This window comes from Propithecus coquereli, unplaced genomic scaffold (genome assembly GCF_000956105.1).
Source record: "Propithecus coquereli isolate 6110/MARCELLA unplaced genomic scaffold, Pcoq_1.0 Scaffold414, whole genome shotgun sequence".
In the NCBI taxonomy this organism is placed as follows: domain Eukaryota; kingdom Metazoa; phylum Chordata; class Mammalia; order Primates; family Indriidae; genus Propithecus; species Propithecus coquereli.
In genome coordinates this window covers 1031543-1049306 of record NW_012149886.1, presented here as the reverse complement: position 1 = coordinate 1049306, position 17764 = coordinate 1031543, and the positions used below count along the sequence as shown (strand labels likewise).

At 36.7% G+C, this 17764-nt stretch overlaps 1 protein-coding gene across 8 annotated transcripts in view; it reads right to left on the bottom strand.

Annotated features, from left to right (window-relative positions):
* ARPP21 (cAMP-regulated phosphoprotein, 21kDa) overlaps nt 1-17764 on the bottom strand; it is a 153444-nt gene that overhangs the window by 93643 nt on the left and 42037 nt on the right. For 2 of the 8 annotated variants that reach the window (XM_012653138.1, XM_012653139.1), the window contains 8 exons: nt 16784-16960; nt 14893-15059; nt 13898-13939; nt 13029-13118; nt 8942-9086; nt 7471-7549; nt 6748-6807; nt 5885-6025 (listed from right to left, as the gene is read on the bottom strand). In XM_012653138.1, coding sequence (XP_012508592.1) covers nt 5885-6025; nt 6748-6807; nt 7471-7549; nt 8942-9086; nt 13029-13118; nt 13898-13939; nt 14893-15021 — 686 coding nt within the window. In that variant the 5' untranslated portion in view covers nt 15022-15059; nt 16784-16960. The other 6 variants (XM_012653141.1, XM_012653140.1, XM_012653142.1 and 3 more) reach the window with 6 other exon arrangements.

Here is a 17764-nt window from a genome sequence, read left to right as displayed (position 1 = left end):
GAAAACACTTGTGTAAGTGAATGGTTTCTAGTCTCCAAATGGTACACACTAAGTGTGTATCCTTTCTCTGGGATCGAGAAAAGAAAAGCCATGTGAGAAAATATAATAAAAAAAATGAGATGCTTTGTACTAGACACAAGAGGAATAAAAGAGAACGTGCAGATCAGAAAGAGAAACAAAGATAAAGGCAATGCTTCTCATACAGAAGGACACATATTTATAGCATTTTAAATATTTTAATAAGATCACTATTCATATTTTTAGCCTAAGTCCTAAATATAAAAATGTAACATTATACTGTAGAGAGTAAATACATTGTAAATATCATTTGTAAGGCCAAACTAACGTAGACCCTAATTTCTCCATCCTAGATTTCCAGGCAGCTCATTGGGCATCACCACCTGATCCGATGGCCAACAAAGAATTACAACATAAAAAAATAAAAAGTGCTGGACAGTGAAACATATTTCTGGCAATCTACAGGGGGGTGGCAGGGTGGAACTAACTAAAGGTGAGAAAACACAATGTGGAGATCCTCACTTTAGAGACTCCATTTGTTACTTCAATGAAAAGGCAGTAAATTCTAACCATAGGTGTCCCCAGTCATTAAGATCCAATTTGTTCAGCAAAAGATGTGCTTGGAGGCTATAGGTCACATACACTAGCTAGCTCTGAGCACCGACAAGGTTGCAGTGATGCTGGGGCAAGGCGACTTCCCTTTCTAATTCTTTCAAGTTCATCAGTTTGCTCAGATGATAGCGTAATTATTATTTCCTAATTTCCATGGACTATGTCCTTTATTCCAATCCCATGCCTTGATGATAGCAACACTCAGCCAAGTCTTTCTACCTTTGTTTATTCTCTCTTAAGTATATCCTGCTAGTCAGTACCAGATTAACCTTTCTAAAGTATCATGTTACATACATCAATCCTTGTGTTTTAGGGGCTGCCTGCCTTAAAGGCCCCCTCCAATCCTACATAGCTTCCCACTGGTGCTGACAATATCATCTCTCCACATTTGCCTCTCGCCAGCGTAACAACATTATAAAGTCTCCTCGATTTGAGGGCAAATGATCAGGATTAGAATCCTCATCTCACTTCATAGCAATGTGACTTTGGGCAATTCACTTATTCTCCCTCAGTAAGGTTGGAAAATGATTTTAAAACATCCTCTTCATTAGATGGTAGCGAGAACTAAATGGAACCATATCAGCAAAATTCCCAGCTATTAGTAAATGCTCAATAAATGTAGAGATTATCATCATAAATTCATTTATACCCAGTACCCCAGATTGCAGTGTATCCCCCTCCTCACTCTATTTGTTAAGGCTTAGCTTTCATCAAAGTCTTCCTAAATGCCTATGTGAGCCATGAAATGGGTGGGCCAGTGGTTCCCGCTGAATCTCCTTTATATGCTATGCTGCATATTAATCATAAAGCCATTCCCTAGGCAGTTGTTATGTGCCTACTATGGGTCCACAAAGATTTTCATCAAATGTTTCAGGTTTTAAGACGAGCGAGATTCTTAAGTCATTCAACCAATCTCTATAAGCAGAGTGTAAGACCTGTGAGGACAGAAATCTTATTATATAGTTTTTGTGTAACCCCAGAGACTGAAGTCTGGATGCCGGATATAGATTGGTTGGTGACTTGCAGTTGCTGGAAATACATTTCTAACATCAGGAAAGTTTTGTCTGTGTATATTACAGGACATCAAAAACATGATATCTCTGCTCTCATCAGGTAATTCACAAGTGCCCAGAATCCTCAGATGTATTAAAGTGAGGCCTCTGACTTTACTTCAACTACCATTCCGTCTTGCCTTATTGTTTCTTGTGGTATTTGATGGTTCTTGTGGACATGGCATGAAGCCATTGAATTGGACAATTGGGTTGATTGTGGCAGTAATTTTGTAATAACACGATGAATAGGTTCATCTTCTGCACTAACATTATGAATAAATATGGCTTTTTTATTCTTAGAAAAAAGGGAGTGAAATGGAGTAAAGTACGGCTTAAATTTAATGGATGTACTCTCCAAAAGAAACACATCTAGCGGCATCAATAAGCACAGAAAATGTAGCAAGAACTATTAAATTCTAGGAAGGTTCTATTACTTAATGATATCGCTGAGTTAAAGTTTAAAAATATCTTGTCCTTCAATCACTGTTTCTTATGTGACAACAAAGGGCTTAAAAGAATTGGAATTACCAACCAATCCAAGGACTCTTTTTAAGGACTTTGCTCAATATTTTCTGGATGCTTTTGGTTTAAGAGAATTAGATTATTTAAGAAAATTTTTCTTGGCATTAGACAGATTGGTTTAGATCCCAGTCATGTTAATCATTGCTTCTCTGTAAGCCCCAAACTGAACTTCAGTTTGTGCCTCATTTTCTTCTTCTCATGAAGGAGGCTCTAATTATTTATGTTCGATATATATTTTAGGATTAAATGTAATAATAGCATGAAACAAGAGATAAAGAACTCAGTGCAATGAATAAACAGTAGGTAATGCTATTATAAGTAAGAGATGATGTCATTTAACTAACTGAGAAGTATATCCTGAGACAAGTTCTTTCTATCATGATAGGGCAGATGGATTATATCTGAGGCTATTACAGAAAATACTAGAGGTTAGTACATACGCATCTATATATAATCCTCACAGAGGATGTTGTTATGACCTAAACATTTTTAATTTCATGTGAAATTATTCCTTTGCCATCCAAAACTTAACATTCTCAAGTCACATTCTGTAATTATGAACACTTAAACTGCCTTTCATGCAGAAATGCAGGATTTTGGGAAACAAATTCTAGCCAAGAGGTAGCTAATATCGCTACAGTGATTTATGCATCCATGTCAGAGGAGCACTGAAGTGTCAGTGAAGAAGAAAAATTAAAAATCAATATAAAAGTGTTTTTTTCTCTCCCTGAACCTTTCGGTTCAGTTTTATATCCTCAATGCACATTTTTCTGCATTCTCCATCCACACGTTTCATCATTTCTTCCAAGTTACAGTGCCATTTAGAGATGTATTTCATAAAACTGTACACATTGGAAAGGTACGCCCCACACGTGCAGCTCTCAGGGAGCCATCTGAGGTGCCCCCATCTCAGTCCCCTTCCTTTAAATACATGGAAACAATCAATCCAGTAATATTTCTAAATTAGTATGGTTCCCCTGACCATCACATGTCAATTTCCCTGATAAGACAACACTTGAAATTTTCACAAAACCAAAGAAATTGAGACATCTAGAACTTGAATAGAATATTCTGAATAGAATGCTCCATTTTGAACTTCATCTCCAAAGAGCATGGCAACAGACTTTTAAAATCAAACATATAATTTTCCACAAAACAGCATTTCTTTTTACTAAAACTGCCAACAAGGATTCAGATCCTGAAAATTGCGATTTAATACTATTTGCAAAAGGACATTTACTTTGTCTTCCTTTTTTTTTGTCCTAAGACATCAATTGTCCCTGAACCGCCAGCACTCTTCCCACCCCCAAGAATCACTCAAATAGAGAATGGTCAGAAATGTGCTTGGAACAGAACAGTAGGACTTGACAGCTGTGGATTGAACATTGTTAAGCTCAGCTCTTCAGGAAATGCCTTGAAAGTTCATGACTTAGAGTCATTAGACTTCTTTGCTTAGGCACGATTTGACTCATGGAGGGGTGGCTAAAGGGTATGTGCAAGAGCAAGGAGCTAGGCAGAGACTGGGCCCTCGCAATCCTGTGGTAGCAACCACACCTTCGAGAGGCATTCTCTGTACACATTCACTGTTCACTCTTCCTGAAGGCACAAACATGTGGGGTCTATTTTTAAATGGCTATTAAAAAACAAAAGCTAGTGCCTTTCTGGAAGTAAAGAAGTCTACTAAAAGAAGTCTACTAATAACATGCCTATTATCCAGGAAATAAAAGTTTTATAGGGCAAATTATATTCTGTAGTGATATTTGGGAACTTGCAGGAAACATAAGGATTCAGAATGTTCAAAACTCATGGAAATATTCTATATATATGCTCTGTCCAACATAGGCACTTGAAATGTGGCTATCCTGATGGAGGAACTGAATTTTAGAGTTTAAATTTTATTTAAACTGAATTAACGTAAATTAAATGTAAATAGCCATATGCAGCTACAATATTGGCCAGAGCAAGTTTACCTCCATCACTCGAAGTTTACCAAGAGTCTTCATATAATGCTTAATTTTCTCAAAAGCCATTCTCCAAGGAAACAGTTCTCAAATACATGTACTGGTATTCATGACAATGTGGTTGCAAAACCAGCATGAATTAAAAATAAATCTATCCAACAGTTGAAACTGTATCAAATTTGATCTACTTGATCTATAGGCTTTTCCATATTTGCTATGGCCTTACAGAGAGGAAGAAAAAATTAAAAGGAGGTAGTCAACGGCTTCGCTATTTTGCAATCAGCATGCCCTGCATTATGGTATCTGAAAGCCATAAGGAAAATCAGAATGGAGAATAACAAACAACAACACAACAATAACAACAACAACAAGAGGTAGTTGATGGAGACGGAAGATGTAAAGCATTAAAGAATAGTGACCTTTAATTCCCACTAGTGCTCAAAATATGAGGCACATGTGTCAACAATCAGATAAAGTGGAAAGCTGATAAATTTTTTTAAAATGTGTTTTGCCAGCACAATAGAACGCAACCACAGGACCCAATAATTCCAAAGCTTCAAGGGCCCTTAAACATTATTCACTTCAAACTGTCCTGCAGATATACAAGTAATTTGAAGCCCATAGAAGTGGAGTGCTCATTGTCCCTAAGATAATAGCAAAGCTTGGTCCCAGATACCCCAGTTTGTGCTCTCTTCACTATGACTTTCACTCTGCCTCTGCTGAGCACAGACTGATCCTTGAGTAGAGAAAGAGCCTGATCTCCATCCCCACTTGTCCCAACCCCTGGGGAGCAGAAAATAAAAAATATTTTAACCATAATACTCTGCTTGACACAAAAGCTCCCTTCACTAACAGCATTCCATATCAAGGACACCATGGAAAAGAAAATTATAAAAGCGGATGCTTTACTTGGGGACGGTTTTTGAGTTTAATGTGCCTTTTGCTATAGAACTGGCTTGCACTGTGCTCAAAAGATACATGGGTTCAAGAGAGACAGCTTCAAGTTTCAAAGCAAATGACTACTCATCTTATTATGCTTTTATTGACTCAATGGGACATGAAAAGGTATTAAGATAAAAGTAATTATTTTAAAAAGGAAAAACAAATTGTCATACTCATTTTAGAGCTACGTCTTAGATATATCATCTAGCTCAAAACTCATTTTACAGGTGGAAAAACCGAGATGGCAGATTTTAAATGACTTGTTCCTACTCACACAACTATCCACACAATAAGGGGAACTGAGTTTTAGAGGCAGGATTTCTGTCTCCAGGTTCAGAGCTTTTTATTACTCTAGAAATCACAATAAGATTGATGTCTAAAAACCAAAAAAAAAAAAAAAGAAAGGGAAAAACAATTATCCTGTATATGTCATGGTTGTTTAAAAATATCTGTTGTTTTCAAGTTATATTTGACACAAAGTTTCCCGTGGTTTTGTATGTAACTTCATAGAATATGGATGGAAGAAAGAAAATTCTGTTTCAGGAGCTATGTAAAAGATCAGGGAATAAATCCACTTTATTGCCTGAATTTTATCAACTTTCCTGGTTCTCAGATAATCTTCTACAGATAAATGCCACACTACTGCTAATAAGAGCAAGAGATAAATAACATTGCACATTTTAAATGTCAAGTACTTTGAATTTTTTTACTGTGCTCTTATAAATGAATCCATAGGAGAAAAAGAAAATGCTAAATATGTACAGTGATGGGACTTACATTCTGGTGCTGCTGGTCTTGTTGATGATAACAGATTTTCCTGTTTGATCCACATTGTGATCCAATCCAAAGTAAGCTGCCACCCTATGGACAAGCATCCTCTGATATGATGACATCTGAGGGAACTTTTTGTAATGATTACTGGAACAGAATATAAGGAAAAGTGGAATCAGCACTTTCATTTCTTGCCCGTAGTACATTTTACAGGTACACGCACATAACTATTTCTCTTTCATCCAAACCACTAAGCCTATTTCATTTCTGGCATCACTTAATGTCCTCATTTCCAGACGAATTTTCCACTTATAGATTTATTGATTAAGCTACAATAAGTATCTTTGTTTCATAGTTGTGCATTTCTCTTGCCAAAAAGAACTTAATGTCTGTTGGAAAGTACTCTATTTTAGTCCATGATACCTTATCAACGGAGCCAGGGACAGGACAAATGAGATGACATAATGCGTGATTGGAGATGCCTATCTGGAAATGTGTCATTACACGGTTTACACTGAAAGCAGCACAATTATTTCCAGGCATAACTGACTGCAGCCAGCTGGAGCCCATTAAAAAACTATAATAAAAATGAAAAGGGTCGCTTCTCATTACAGCTACTCTATGCTAATCAGTAGCCCCCTGTTTATAGCCATTTTGTCAGGAATTTAACAAGCAGGCGCACACATGGTTCAAGCAACAACTCCCATCAGCATATATCTCTGAACTCCAATAACATCTCCATTTAACAAATCAAGAAACACATTAAACAATGTTTTATCTATCCCTACATCTTTCCAGAATGGATAATTTAGCCCAAATACCAAACTAAGACACATCATAAAACTAACCAGCATTACAATTTAACATACTTGTTGTCACCAATGAAATCAATAATTTCCTGCTCCATTTTCAAGAGTATCATCCTGTCCCTGCAAAATAAATGTTAAAGTGAAGAGCTTTTATGTATTTTATATTCCCAAAGACCTAAATAGTTCATTAAATGTATGGAAAAAATTAAACATATGTTGCTACCAACCTATATCTAATTCTTCTCTGGAATAGATTGAACATTGGCATATTATTATTTCATTTTACTTAAGATTATTTCTTATCTCATTTGTTAAGTATTTTGTAATATATTTTATAGTCTTAATGTTAATTATGGAATGCAAAGTATTAGGACCACAAAACACCTCAAATAATAGCATATTTTAAATTAATATAAAACTGGAGCAAAGCTAAGCCCAAGTATTGACTATAGATGAATATATAACTGCATTGAAACATAATTGGCTTATTTGACATCAATAATTTTCATTCTCTATTTTTCCCCTTAGTATCTCTTTGTGATCAGGAAATCAGACTGTTAAACCATAATTTATTCATTGGGTAACTACCCAGTATTAACACTTTGTATAAACAGTAAACATGCAAACCATTAGCAGAGAAGAGACAATACAGGAGATGGTTTAAGACATCGGGGAAGGTATCTGCATTTTACCACAGCCTTCTTAGAAGTGTTGGATTAATAACTTTGATTGTAATATTCCATTTGATCCTTCTAAAAATAAGAGGCTTATTTAATAATTTACCTGGAATTATTCTTTAATGTGTTAATCAGAAACTCATGTAAGTCTATGCCTGTAGAATCCGTGTACTCTTGGCTGCAATCTGAAACAAATAGCAGGATGAAGTTGTCAAGAGTGAGGGTGGGAAGGTGGGGTGGAAAAGGTTTTCCCAATCTTTCCCTCCTGCTCGGGTAAATTTTAGATGAAGCTATTGGTATGAAAATATGTGTTTCAAAACTAGCAACCTGGCAGTATAACATCAGAATGAAAATTAGATTCGGGGATTGAAAACACCCAATAGATCCTAACTGTGGAAAGACCCAAATGTCATAGGAGGGGAAGTGGGCACAGTTTGGGCGGGAGGGAGGTGGAGTCAAATATCATGTGTTCATTCTGTACTGTAAATCAGCAAGGGCACAAACTCCACCTGACAGGTACTCCCACCCACAGAGAGAGCTCTCTAGAGTTTGAGAACCTTTTTCTCTTAACACAGAGGAGGCAAAACATGAAAGTTGTTATGAGACTATCTAAATATTGATCAGTAAAAACACAGATGGGCACTAAATATTCCCAGTATTTTAAATCTCCTAAGGCTGGCTAAAGCTTAATTTCTAAAACTGTTTTAGGAACCTGAACTTCTATACTCTCATATACACCTTGGGTTTTAGATATTCAGCAGCACAGACAACCATTACAAACAGATATGTGGTTATAGAACATAATATTAGAGGTGGCTGTCATTCCTCAGCTGATCAGATGCCCTATTCTTTCTCAGTTGTTTCTTTTTAGTTTTTTTAATATACTGCAAGGCTATTTATTCATGGCACTCTTCCTTTCAACTTAGTTTTGTTTTGTACAACGATATGTATGGTAACAATTTGAATAGTCTGGTAGGTTTGCGATTTGAGAAGATTTTAGAAAGACTTTTTTAGAGAACTATTTATTGCAGTAGAAGTGTATTATTTTTTAAATGAACATTATGTGACATTATACTAGTGCACAGACTACATTCATCTGTGCCAGATAAAATGTTAATCATCTATTCCGTTGGCATATACATCTGTGCTTTGGAGACCACATCACTTATTGACTGAGAATTGCTAATCCACTATCGTCTTTTAAGATAAGCATGAAAGTTAAAATGTAAAACACGGTATCATTACTCTTCATCAATCCAAGTTAATCTGTCTAATAAACCTGAATTAAGAGCAGATTTATATTACTCCTCTGTACAAGCTTGTCATTGAAAACAAAAGATTCAAATGTGAACCCAAAGAAATATGTGATCCTGAAAATAACCTCTTTAGCAACACAAATAACACCATAAACAGAAAGAAAATCAAGTTCACATCTTTTACACACATACATACGTTACGCATATGAAATTATAGGCAGGGTTGGGTGGGAGGGGACTATGCATGTGAAATCTAGAATGTACTCTGTGAATAAGTATGTGCCCAAATTGAGTAAGTTAAGGAAACATTTTCACATTCACCTTTTGATAACATTCTGATCTTGGGTTTTTCAGAGGTTTTATCTTTGTTTTTATCCTTTTCCTTTTCTCTTTCAGAGTCATCTTTCCTAGATTTATCCTCCTCTTGCAGGCTGGAAAAACTGGAAAGCTGTAAATGAATTGATTCCTGTTGGGGAAAAAATATAATAATTTAGGGCCCAATTTAATAATCTCTGTCTGGTTTCCATTTTGCATAAAGGTTATTAAGTACCGGAAAATGAAAGCCAGGTGCAGATTTTTTTTTTCTTAAATGGTAAAAAATTAAACCTGTCAGAAAATTAATTGCCCTTTAAGGTGACTTGGACTTCAGAAGTCAACGGGAGGTCATAAGAAACATCTCCCACTAAAACTTTGCCTCATGAATATTAATCACAATCAAGTTAAATTCCTGTAGATCACAACTCGTATTTTCTCTACAGGTTTATTTTTAAACACCTAGGAAAAACTTCTTTGTCAGCATGCTTACATCACAGCCACTGTCATGTCTAAAAAGAAAAAAAAAAAGGCTTCTGAAATTCTTTTCTATAACTCCTTATAAGGAGAAATTGGCACAAACACAGACAGACAGATATCACGAATCATAATTACAGATAGAACAGACGTAATGAAAACCCCTGATAGCCAACTTACAATAAAAACTCCATTTTAGAATCATGTCAACAGTGATTTCTACTGTTATGAAAAATCAGACTATATAACTGCAGGAATCCTAGGTATGGATTATAATCATAATTATTTAAAATATAAATCATTATATAATTACAATAAGCATTGCCTTTTAGAAAAGGTAGGAAGTAGAATTATTTCCCATAAATAATATGTAAATATTTAATATTATTTTTATTTTAGTATTGATTAATCTTTTCCAAAATAAGATTCTCTTGAACTAACATTGGGCATAAGATAGACCGTTTATAGTACTGCGGTTGGATCTACTTTTATATTTATTTATTTTGCACTGAAAACTGATCGTTTTTTATTAACTCACATATATCAGCGATTTGATTGATAATATGTTCACTGTTTTGAAGAAGAATGAGCCAAATCATGTTTTTTAGTTTTATGAAAAAGCTATGCTATGATTAAAACTATGACAAATTAGTCAACATTAGGCCTACTTATTCTTATGTAAGAGATCACTTGGTGGGAAAGCTTTCTTCCACTAGTGACATTAAAATTTATGATGTAGAAAAAAAATATCCCTAATGACTAATAATGTCTCTCACTGAAAATGAAACTAATGCTCATACTACATGTGACTAAATTGATGGCTTTGCCTCCTCAAATTGTGGCCAATTCAGGGTTCTCAGTGGTTCTTGGTAAACCTGGCTAATCTAATAAGCATTAAACAAAAGTCCTCCAAGGCCAAGTTTCTTTTTTGGGAGGGATTCTATTGTGGGCTCCTTGCTAGAATAAAAAGTCACCACACTTGGAAAGACACACAATATAGAGGATGAAATAAAACATTCTGTCATTATAAATACTTGTCTTAGTGGGTTTTCTGACTTTCACATGTTTATCCTGGGGATGGACAAATATAAAATATGTAAAGCTCAGTGTGATTTGGTTACAGAGTCTTTTATCACATGGTTTAAGACAGAGACATCTTAACATGCAAAGGTTGAGGCAGGTTCTAGGGTTATGATTTGCTTTTACTTGCTAAGGAAACCACTGGAACGTTTCTGGCTCAGAAGATATGGCTGGGGGTGGGGAAGAATCAATTCGCCAGTTAATCAGGAGTGGAAACTGAGGGTCCTGGGTCATGAAAGTGGTCTCATTGCTTCTTCAAAACTGATTGAACCATCCAGCCTCTGTAAGTTTGAATCTAAACTCATAGAGGCTTGGAAATATATTACATATGCAAGAGCAGAAATTACAGGACATCCACTACAAAAACAAAATGTGCAAACTGATGCTATGTGTTGACAAATTCTATACTCAGAAAAAAATCTATCTTTTCTATACATTATGGTGTTGAAAGAACACACAAAAGTGCTATAGAGTTGGTAAAAAACAATCTGTTATTTTTTAATATTTTTATTGATATGCTCAATAATAAAATACAAGTGTTAATAAATACATTGGTACAGGATAAGTTTATATCCAACAACAGTAAAAGAGTGATTCAAGTTGCAGTAATACACTGATAGGTAAATAGTATAACATTAGAAAAGCAAAATTCCTTTAACTTAAGGACAGACTGAACCATCATGTATGGGTCTGAGATCAAGTAATACAGGTAGCAAGAGTTTTTCCCACACTGGAAAATGAAGGCAGTTTTCCAAATACTGTGAATATACAAACATTGGGGAAGCAATACAATCCATATACTTTATACTTCTGCCAGTGTTCTCTGGGATTCAGTCCACACATTTTGTAAGTGCCGGTGGTACCTAATGAAGGCATTGCATATAAACTCAAAGGTCTGCTTCTTTATTCTCTAAAAAAGTAGCATGGCCACTTGCTTATGTGTGTGTCTGGGTATTTTCTATCAGCCCCCTGCGCCCACCACTCCTCAGCTAGTCTAAAGAGAAGCTTGCAGGCTCTCATTCTCTCCTACAAAGCTAGTCTTGGTGTCTGAGCTTGGAACCAGCAGGAACAAAGCACCGTTTGCACCTTATTTCTCTACACCAATCGTATGGAGAAACTAGGCTTAGGTCCAGGATGGGCACTATGATACAGATGATCCCTTAAAAAATTTCCTCCTGGTACCTTGTCAAATGGGACAACAAGCAGATTAAGTCTATAGAGGATGTCCTTCTTTGCTCAGCATTAGGAGTGGGGGACACCTGGGGCATGATTTCTCCCAGGGTCTGTCATTCTGCAGAGCTAACGTATATCATGTGCAAGTACATTACAAGGCGTCAATCAACATTCAATAATACAAGCCATGATATTCACATTATTCCCCCTTTCAATCTCCATGAAAAATAGAAGCACAAATAAAATGCTGAAGAAAAGCCACACATTTCTCAGAGCCCAAGTAAAATAAAGCATGTGTATGAAACATAGTAATGGCTATTGGAAGATAGCCTGTCCATGCCTTATGACACGAGTGGCATGTTAAGGAAATGAGGCTAGAAAAAAATACTCTTAGGACAAAATCTATAAGGGATTTATTTTTGGTCCTTTTAAAGAAAGTGCTCTCAATGCTCTCTGTATCCACAAGGGGAATTCAGAGTATTTCAGCTAAAGTCAAGAGAGAAAAGGAAAACAAAACCAAACAAAAAATAATATTTTAATCAATTTTCCCTCCCCTGGGCTCAGATAAATCATTTTACTTTTGTCTTGACTGTTCTCTTCCTCTGATAAAATAAGTGAAATTTCAGCAGCAAGGCTATTTTTATAAAAGCTAATGTGATGCCTAAAAGGCAAACAAAAATAAGTATGATATGAAGTTTCCCATTTTGTCACGGAAGAGTTTGGGTGGAATTTAAATTTTTAGAGCCTAATCGTCTTGCTGTAAGGAGCAGAAATATGGGTAAGGATAAGCAGCGATATATTTATAATATTAACTTAAAGTCACCATCAGCTCAGATTCATTTCTGGACAATTTTTACAGTATTGAGAAATCTCCACCAAAGGCCATAAAAGTATTTCTCCAAAGTTCAATGCACCTTATTCACTATATCTTAAGTTTTGTACAAGCCAACAGTTGTGTTTCTTATAGGCAAGTGCATTTTGGGGAGCTGAGAGGTAAGACATCTCCAGTAAGGAAGGAGACAGGATTCTTAGGACTATATTTGGTTCAGCCTTATCAAGAGAGAGCCTTTGAGGAAATTCAGCACTACTGTGCTTAGTTTTTATTTAACTGTTAATCTAAATTCTTTTGAATTCCTTTCCATTTGCAGTTTTCAGAGGGTCTGGAAAAAAGCAAACGTAATACTCTGTGACAAACCATTAAACTATTTTAAAATGTTTCATAAACAGGGGATAAAGCCAAAAAAAAATGATTTATTTTCTTAAATATATTTTTCTCCCCCAAAACACTTTTAAACACCAAATCAACAGTCATGCACACAAAGGTGGATCCCGTTCATGCAATTAATGATAATGACAGGGGGTATACCTGGTCCTGAAGACTTTCACCTCCTGGTCTGGCTGAAGATTCCTCACAGACAGCAAGACTGCGCGTCAGTTTACCTTTTCCTGCTCCTGACTGAGAGTGGGGAAAGAAAAAGGAAGGAGAGGAACATAAAGAAAACAAACAGGAAACATTCTCAGACTGTCAAATCAGCTCCACGTTCACATAACATTCCCAAATGAGATTTTTAAAACCAAACTTCAAGTCTGCTGCTCGGTACTGGCTACACTGGCTCAAAGCATCAGACCTCTGTGTTGATGAGAACAGAAGTGAAGCAGAAGGTAAACGGATGAGTTTAAGAAACACTTTTAGCAAACTGTGCCCATCATACTGGGGAACACATGAAGAATGAATTACTGCTATTTCATGAAAGTATCAGGAGAAAAAAGTGATCAAGTTAATTTCCACTGAAACTGAGTTTGAAGGGGATTTGACTGAGAAGATGTTTGTGAGGATGAGGAATGCATAGTTAACACTATTACCTGTTTACTTCGAGGCAGAAATCAATTAGTGAGACTAAAGCATCTACTCCAAATTGCTTTAAAATAAAAACAAACCAAGTGGGTGTTTGATTTGTAAAGCACTGTAAAATCTCGAAGTGTAAAAACAAGATCAAACATACACATTTTCAGCCATTCGAACCCCAAATCCTCTAATTAAAAAGCATACAGAACAAGAAAGAAAGATTTGTGTGAACACAATCCCTTTAAAAGCAGACAGCATCAGTACAACCAGAATGTACCACAGTATCTGCATGCAATCATCTGAGTTGTTGGCAAATACTTCAACTTTGATGTGAAATATGCGGTTTGTATCCATGATATCAGGTCTACCTAGAATTTCAAGAATCCTACCTTGGATTTTCTTCTCTCTTGGTTCTGAGCCTCCAGCCGCCTCTGTATGTTAGAAACAAAATAAAAAACAAACAATAAACCAACAATCAAGAGAGAGGGAGAAAGAAAGAGAAAGAGACATTGATAGAAAGAAAGAAAGAGTGTCACTACCAGCTACAGTTGAGAAAGCAATAACAGCCAGATATTATAACCAGTAGGGAGGATTCCTCCTTTCCCTAGCTTTTAAAAACTTTTGACTTTCAGCTCTTCTTGCAGCAACTGTCGGAGAGGAGAAAAGCCAGCCTTGAAGGCTTTTGTCCATTATGTGGTTATCTGCCTTTGCTAACTATGGGTATATAAAGAGTTAACACTGTTGTAATTTAGTTCAAAGAAAATTCATACTTAACCAGCTATTTGTAAGTACAGTTTGTTTTCCCTCTACCAAATCTCCTTCTCTTGTAAATCAAGGTGTATTTAATCACAACACTTTCTCACTTTCTTCAATCATTCGGAGTCTTTATTTTCCCCCCTATCCAAGTGTCCCTGTCTCTGGGTGAGAATTCTAGGGTTTAGGCTTGTTTGCCAAGAGTTGAACCCTAGCATGCCCATGAAGGTCAAAAGATTTGATTTTTCTTAGTTTACCATGAATTGGGTCTTCAGCTTTCCACAGAATAGTAAATGCATTTTTAAAACTCAGCTAGCCTAAAGCTGCCTTGGGAGAAGCCCTCCACGTTCACCTTGAGTGATCTGGAAATTGGCGCTGGGCTGCTGTATGCAAATTCAGTAATTAAATACTTTCCTTAGATATTTTTCATTTCAAAAGGCATTTGAGAGCATGGTTCAGTCAGGGAAACAGGAGTGACTAACAATGGAAGAAGGGGGAAATTAGCATTGTGAATTTCCTAATGAAAACTAGCCAGACTCATTAAAAAAGTAAACAAATCTTCCAAGTATCTAGAAATAAAGGAAGAGAACTGCACACAGTGGAATGAGAATCAGGGTCTCTTCCGGCTCACCTGCAGTTCCAGCTTCTCCTCTTCATCCAGACTTTCCGATTTCACGATGCCATTCTCTGGGGTGGCCGTCTCCTGCTCAGTCCCTCCTTCCTCCACTATCGCCTGATTCAGGTCTCCTTGCTCAGACATTCTCCCAGGTACAAATTAAAACGACAAGGTTTTATGCCCTAGAAGGTTAAGATGTAGAAAATAAAGTCAGTGCAGGGTGAAGTATTCACTATTATTCTTGAGATATTTCATTTCTCCTTTTGTATTCAAATTCAAATGAGCAACTCAGGCACCCCCGCCAATTTTACACAAAAGGAGAATAGAACAAGATGAAAGCAAGTACCCAAGGCATACACAAGAGGCAGATGCAGTCACCCCGTGCACACCCCCTCTACACACATGCACACACACTTGTGAATACACTTTGCCAAAAAATGGATCAACAATCTCAAGTGGAGACACATAACTCCCACACAACCACCAATCCCAATATTTCTCCAGCTCTTGAACAGATGACCTTCAACTTCTGACTCTAGAGGTAATATTCATATTCTGCAGCATCTCTAAGATAACTCAAAAATTATGTGCAGATTTCAAACACAGACACACTTCCCTAGGTATAAGGAATACAGTACACTCTACAAGGGGCAAAAATCAATTGAAGAGGTAATAATTTAGTATAAATATGGGATCTAATTTCAGCAATAAACCTTTCAGGATCAACATTCCAGGCTTCAGACTGACAGCTACATTATTAAAAGTGTAAGCCCTCTCCCAGGCTCCTGTCAGTCGCTGGTGCTGCGAGATCCTGTGGAAGGAAGTCTGGCAGGCAGCTCTAATGAAGCTATCACAACTGAACTCCACCACTCCAGGCTCACAATGACTACTCTACAGACACTGGAAATGGCTTTTCAAGTTAAAGCCTGTTATTATTTTTTTTCTCCCTCCCTCCATAAAACCCCTGTCACTTCCCCTTCTGATGTGCTGTCAAATGAGGCTCATGAATAATTTAGCATTTACTTTCTCCTCATTTTTTAAAGCTGTGATAAAAAAGAAAGAAAGAAAAAGGAAGGGAAGGAGGAAGAGAAGAAGAAGCAGAAGCAGAAGAAGTAGAAGAAGAAGAGGAGGAGGAGGAAATGATACTGCAGCTTAGAAAATTAGTTCTTTCTCCCAACATCCCAAGCAATGACTGTCCCATTCCCAGTCTTTACAATGGTAATTATTATTGGACAAGTCAGTGTTTTGATGTTTCTTTGGAAGTGTTTAATTACCATTTACTAATTCTGTAACTTTATTTCCAACTGGAAATAGGAAGCATGAGAAAAATCAAAATCACAGCAATTTTTATTGCAAATTTGCTAAAATCTACCATGACAAAACAGATGGTATCTAATGATATTTTTAAATACACAGGCTTATTTGGCAAAAGGGTTGTGGGAATGCAAAAGGAAAAGTTTTCCAAAAGGACAGCAGTTTGAGTCTATAAGTGAATAGTGAGCAATACTTTTAGGTTTGGGGAGGTATTAGGATATTTCATCCAGTGCATTCTAACAGATTCCTTATATTTCAGTGGCACTCGGTATGTGTGCTTAACAAAATAAAAAGTTCCATTTCCCAGTGGCAAACAGCTTGTTTCTCAATGTATTGGAGTAGGGGGAGGAGAGAGGACTTCTGTTGTCCTAATTTATTTTTCAGAGCATTTCAGTAAAAAACACATCGTGACCAGATTTAAAATGGAGTGAACAAATTGAGCTCTAATTTTCCAGACTACAAGCCAAAATGAGTCTCTGATACAGACTGTCTACTATGGTTACATTCAGTGAACTGCTCTATGTAAACAAGCACATTTATGTAATAATAATAATAAAATACGGATGAGATGACAGCCAGACAAGGCCTTTACCTTTCACGCAGAATTCCTGCTATAGGTCTTGGCGACTTACTAGCGGCTTCTGTCGTTCTACAGCAGGAAAATCCACACCAGTGATCAGAGACAACTGGAGTCCCATGTCCCCATTAACAGTTCGGAATGCCCATCTCCATACGATTCCCTTACACAGTGTGACACATCATCGTCAACCTGAAAAAAGACGAAAAGTAAATAATAATAATTGCAATGATCATGGTAGGGCGAAGGACAAAATCAACAAGACTGGTTTCTAACACTAATGACCAGCTTCCAGCAAATCACGTTCACAGCTTGATCCAGCTCCACCTGTCTCAAGCTGCCTGCTTCTTCTCTAATGAAGGCTACAGCCGGCTGTTCAAGTCAGAACGGCACCCACGCAAGGAGCTAAAATTAACAATTGCATTATGCACCAAAGATTACTCACTTCAATTTTAACCTTTTTTAGTGAAATCTCGCACTTTGTATTTAAAAAAAAAACAAGCTTGTGTGTTTGCCTCAATGAGAATCAAGATCACCTATGAGCAAAAGTCTTGCCTCCTTTTTTTAACCAAAGCTACAGCCGGCTGTTCAAGTCAGAACGGCACCCTTTAATTCTGTTTCTATGACTTATTTCTTTATAAAAGTTACCTTATTAAAACATATTTAAAGGTTCACTATAAAAGTGGAAATAAAATAAAAAGAAAAAGAAAACTTTCATAACAGCATGGCTGAGAGCGCTCTCTTCTCTCCACTTACAGTTTAGGAAGAATTCCTAATATTCTTGTTGCATGGTGAGCACAGTCTACCCATTCCCCACCCTCCCCATCAGGATTGCCACCGCCAGCTGGGCATTCTGTTTGACAGCAAAGAAACACTGTCAGAGGGATTCAACAGATTTGCAAACTTCAAGCCTGTTGAAAACAATCCATGCTATAATGTGCGCTTTCTTTTTCTCACAACTCCTACAGGAGCAGCGGTAAAGACAGCTTGAATGCA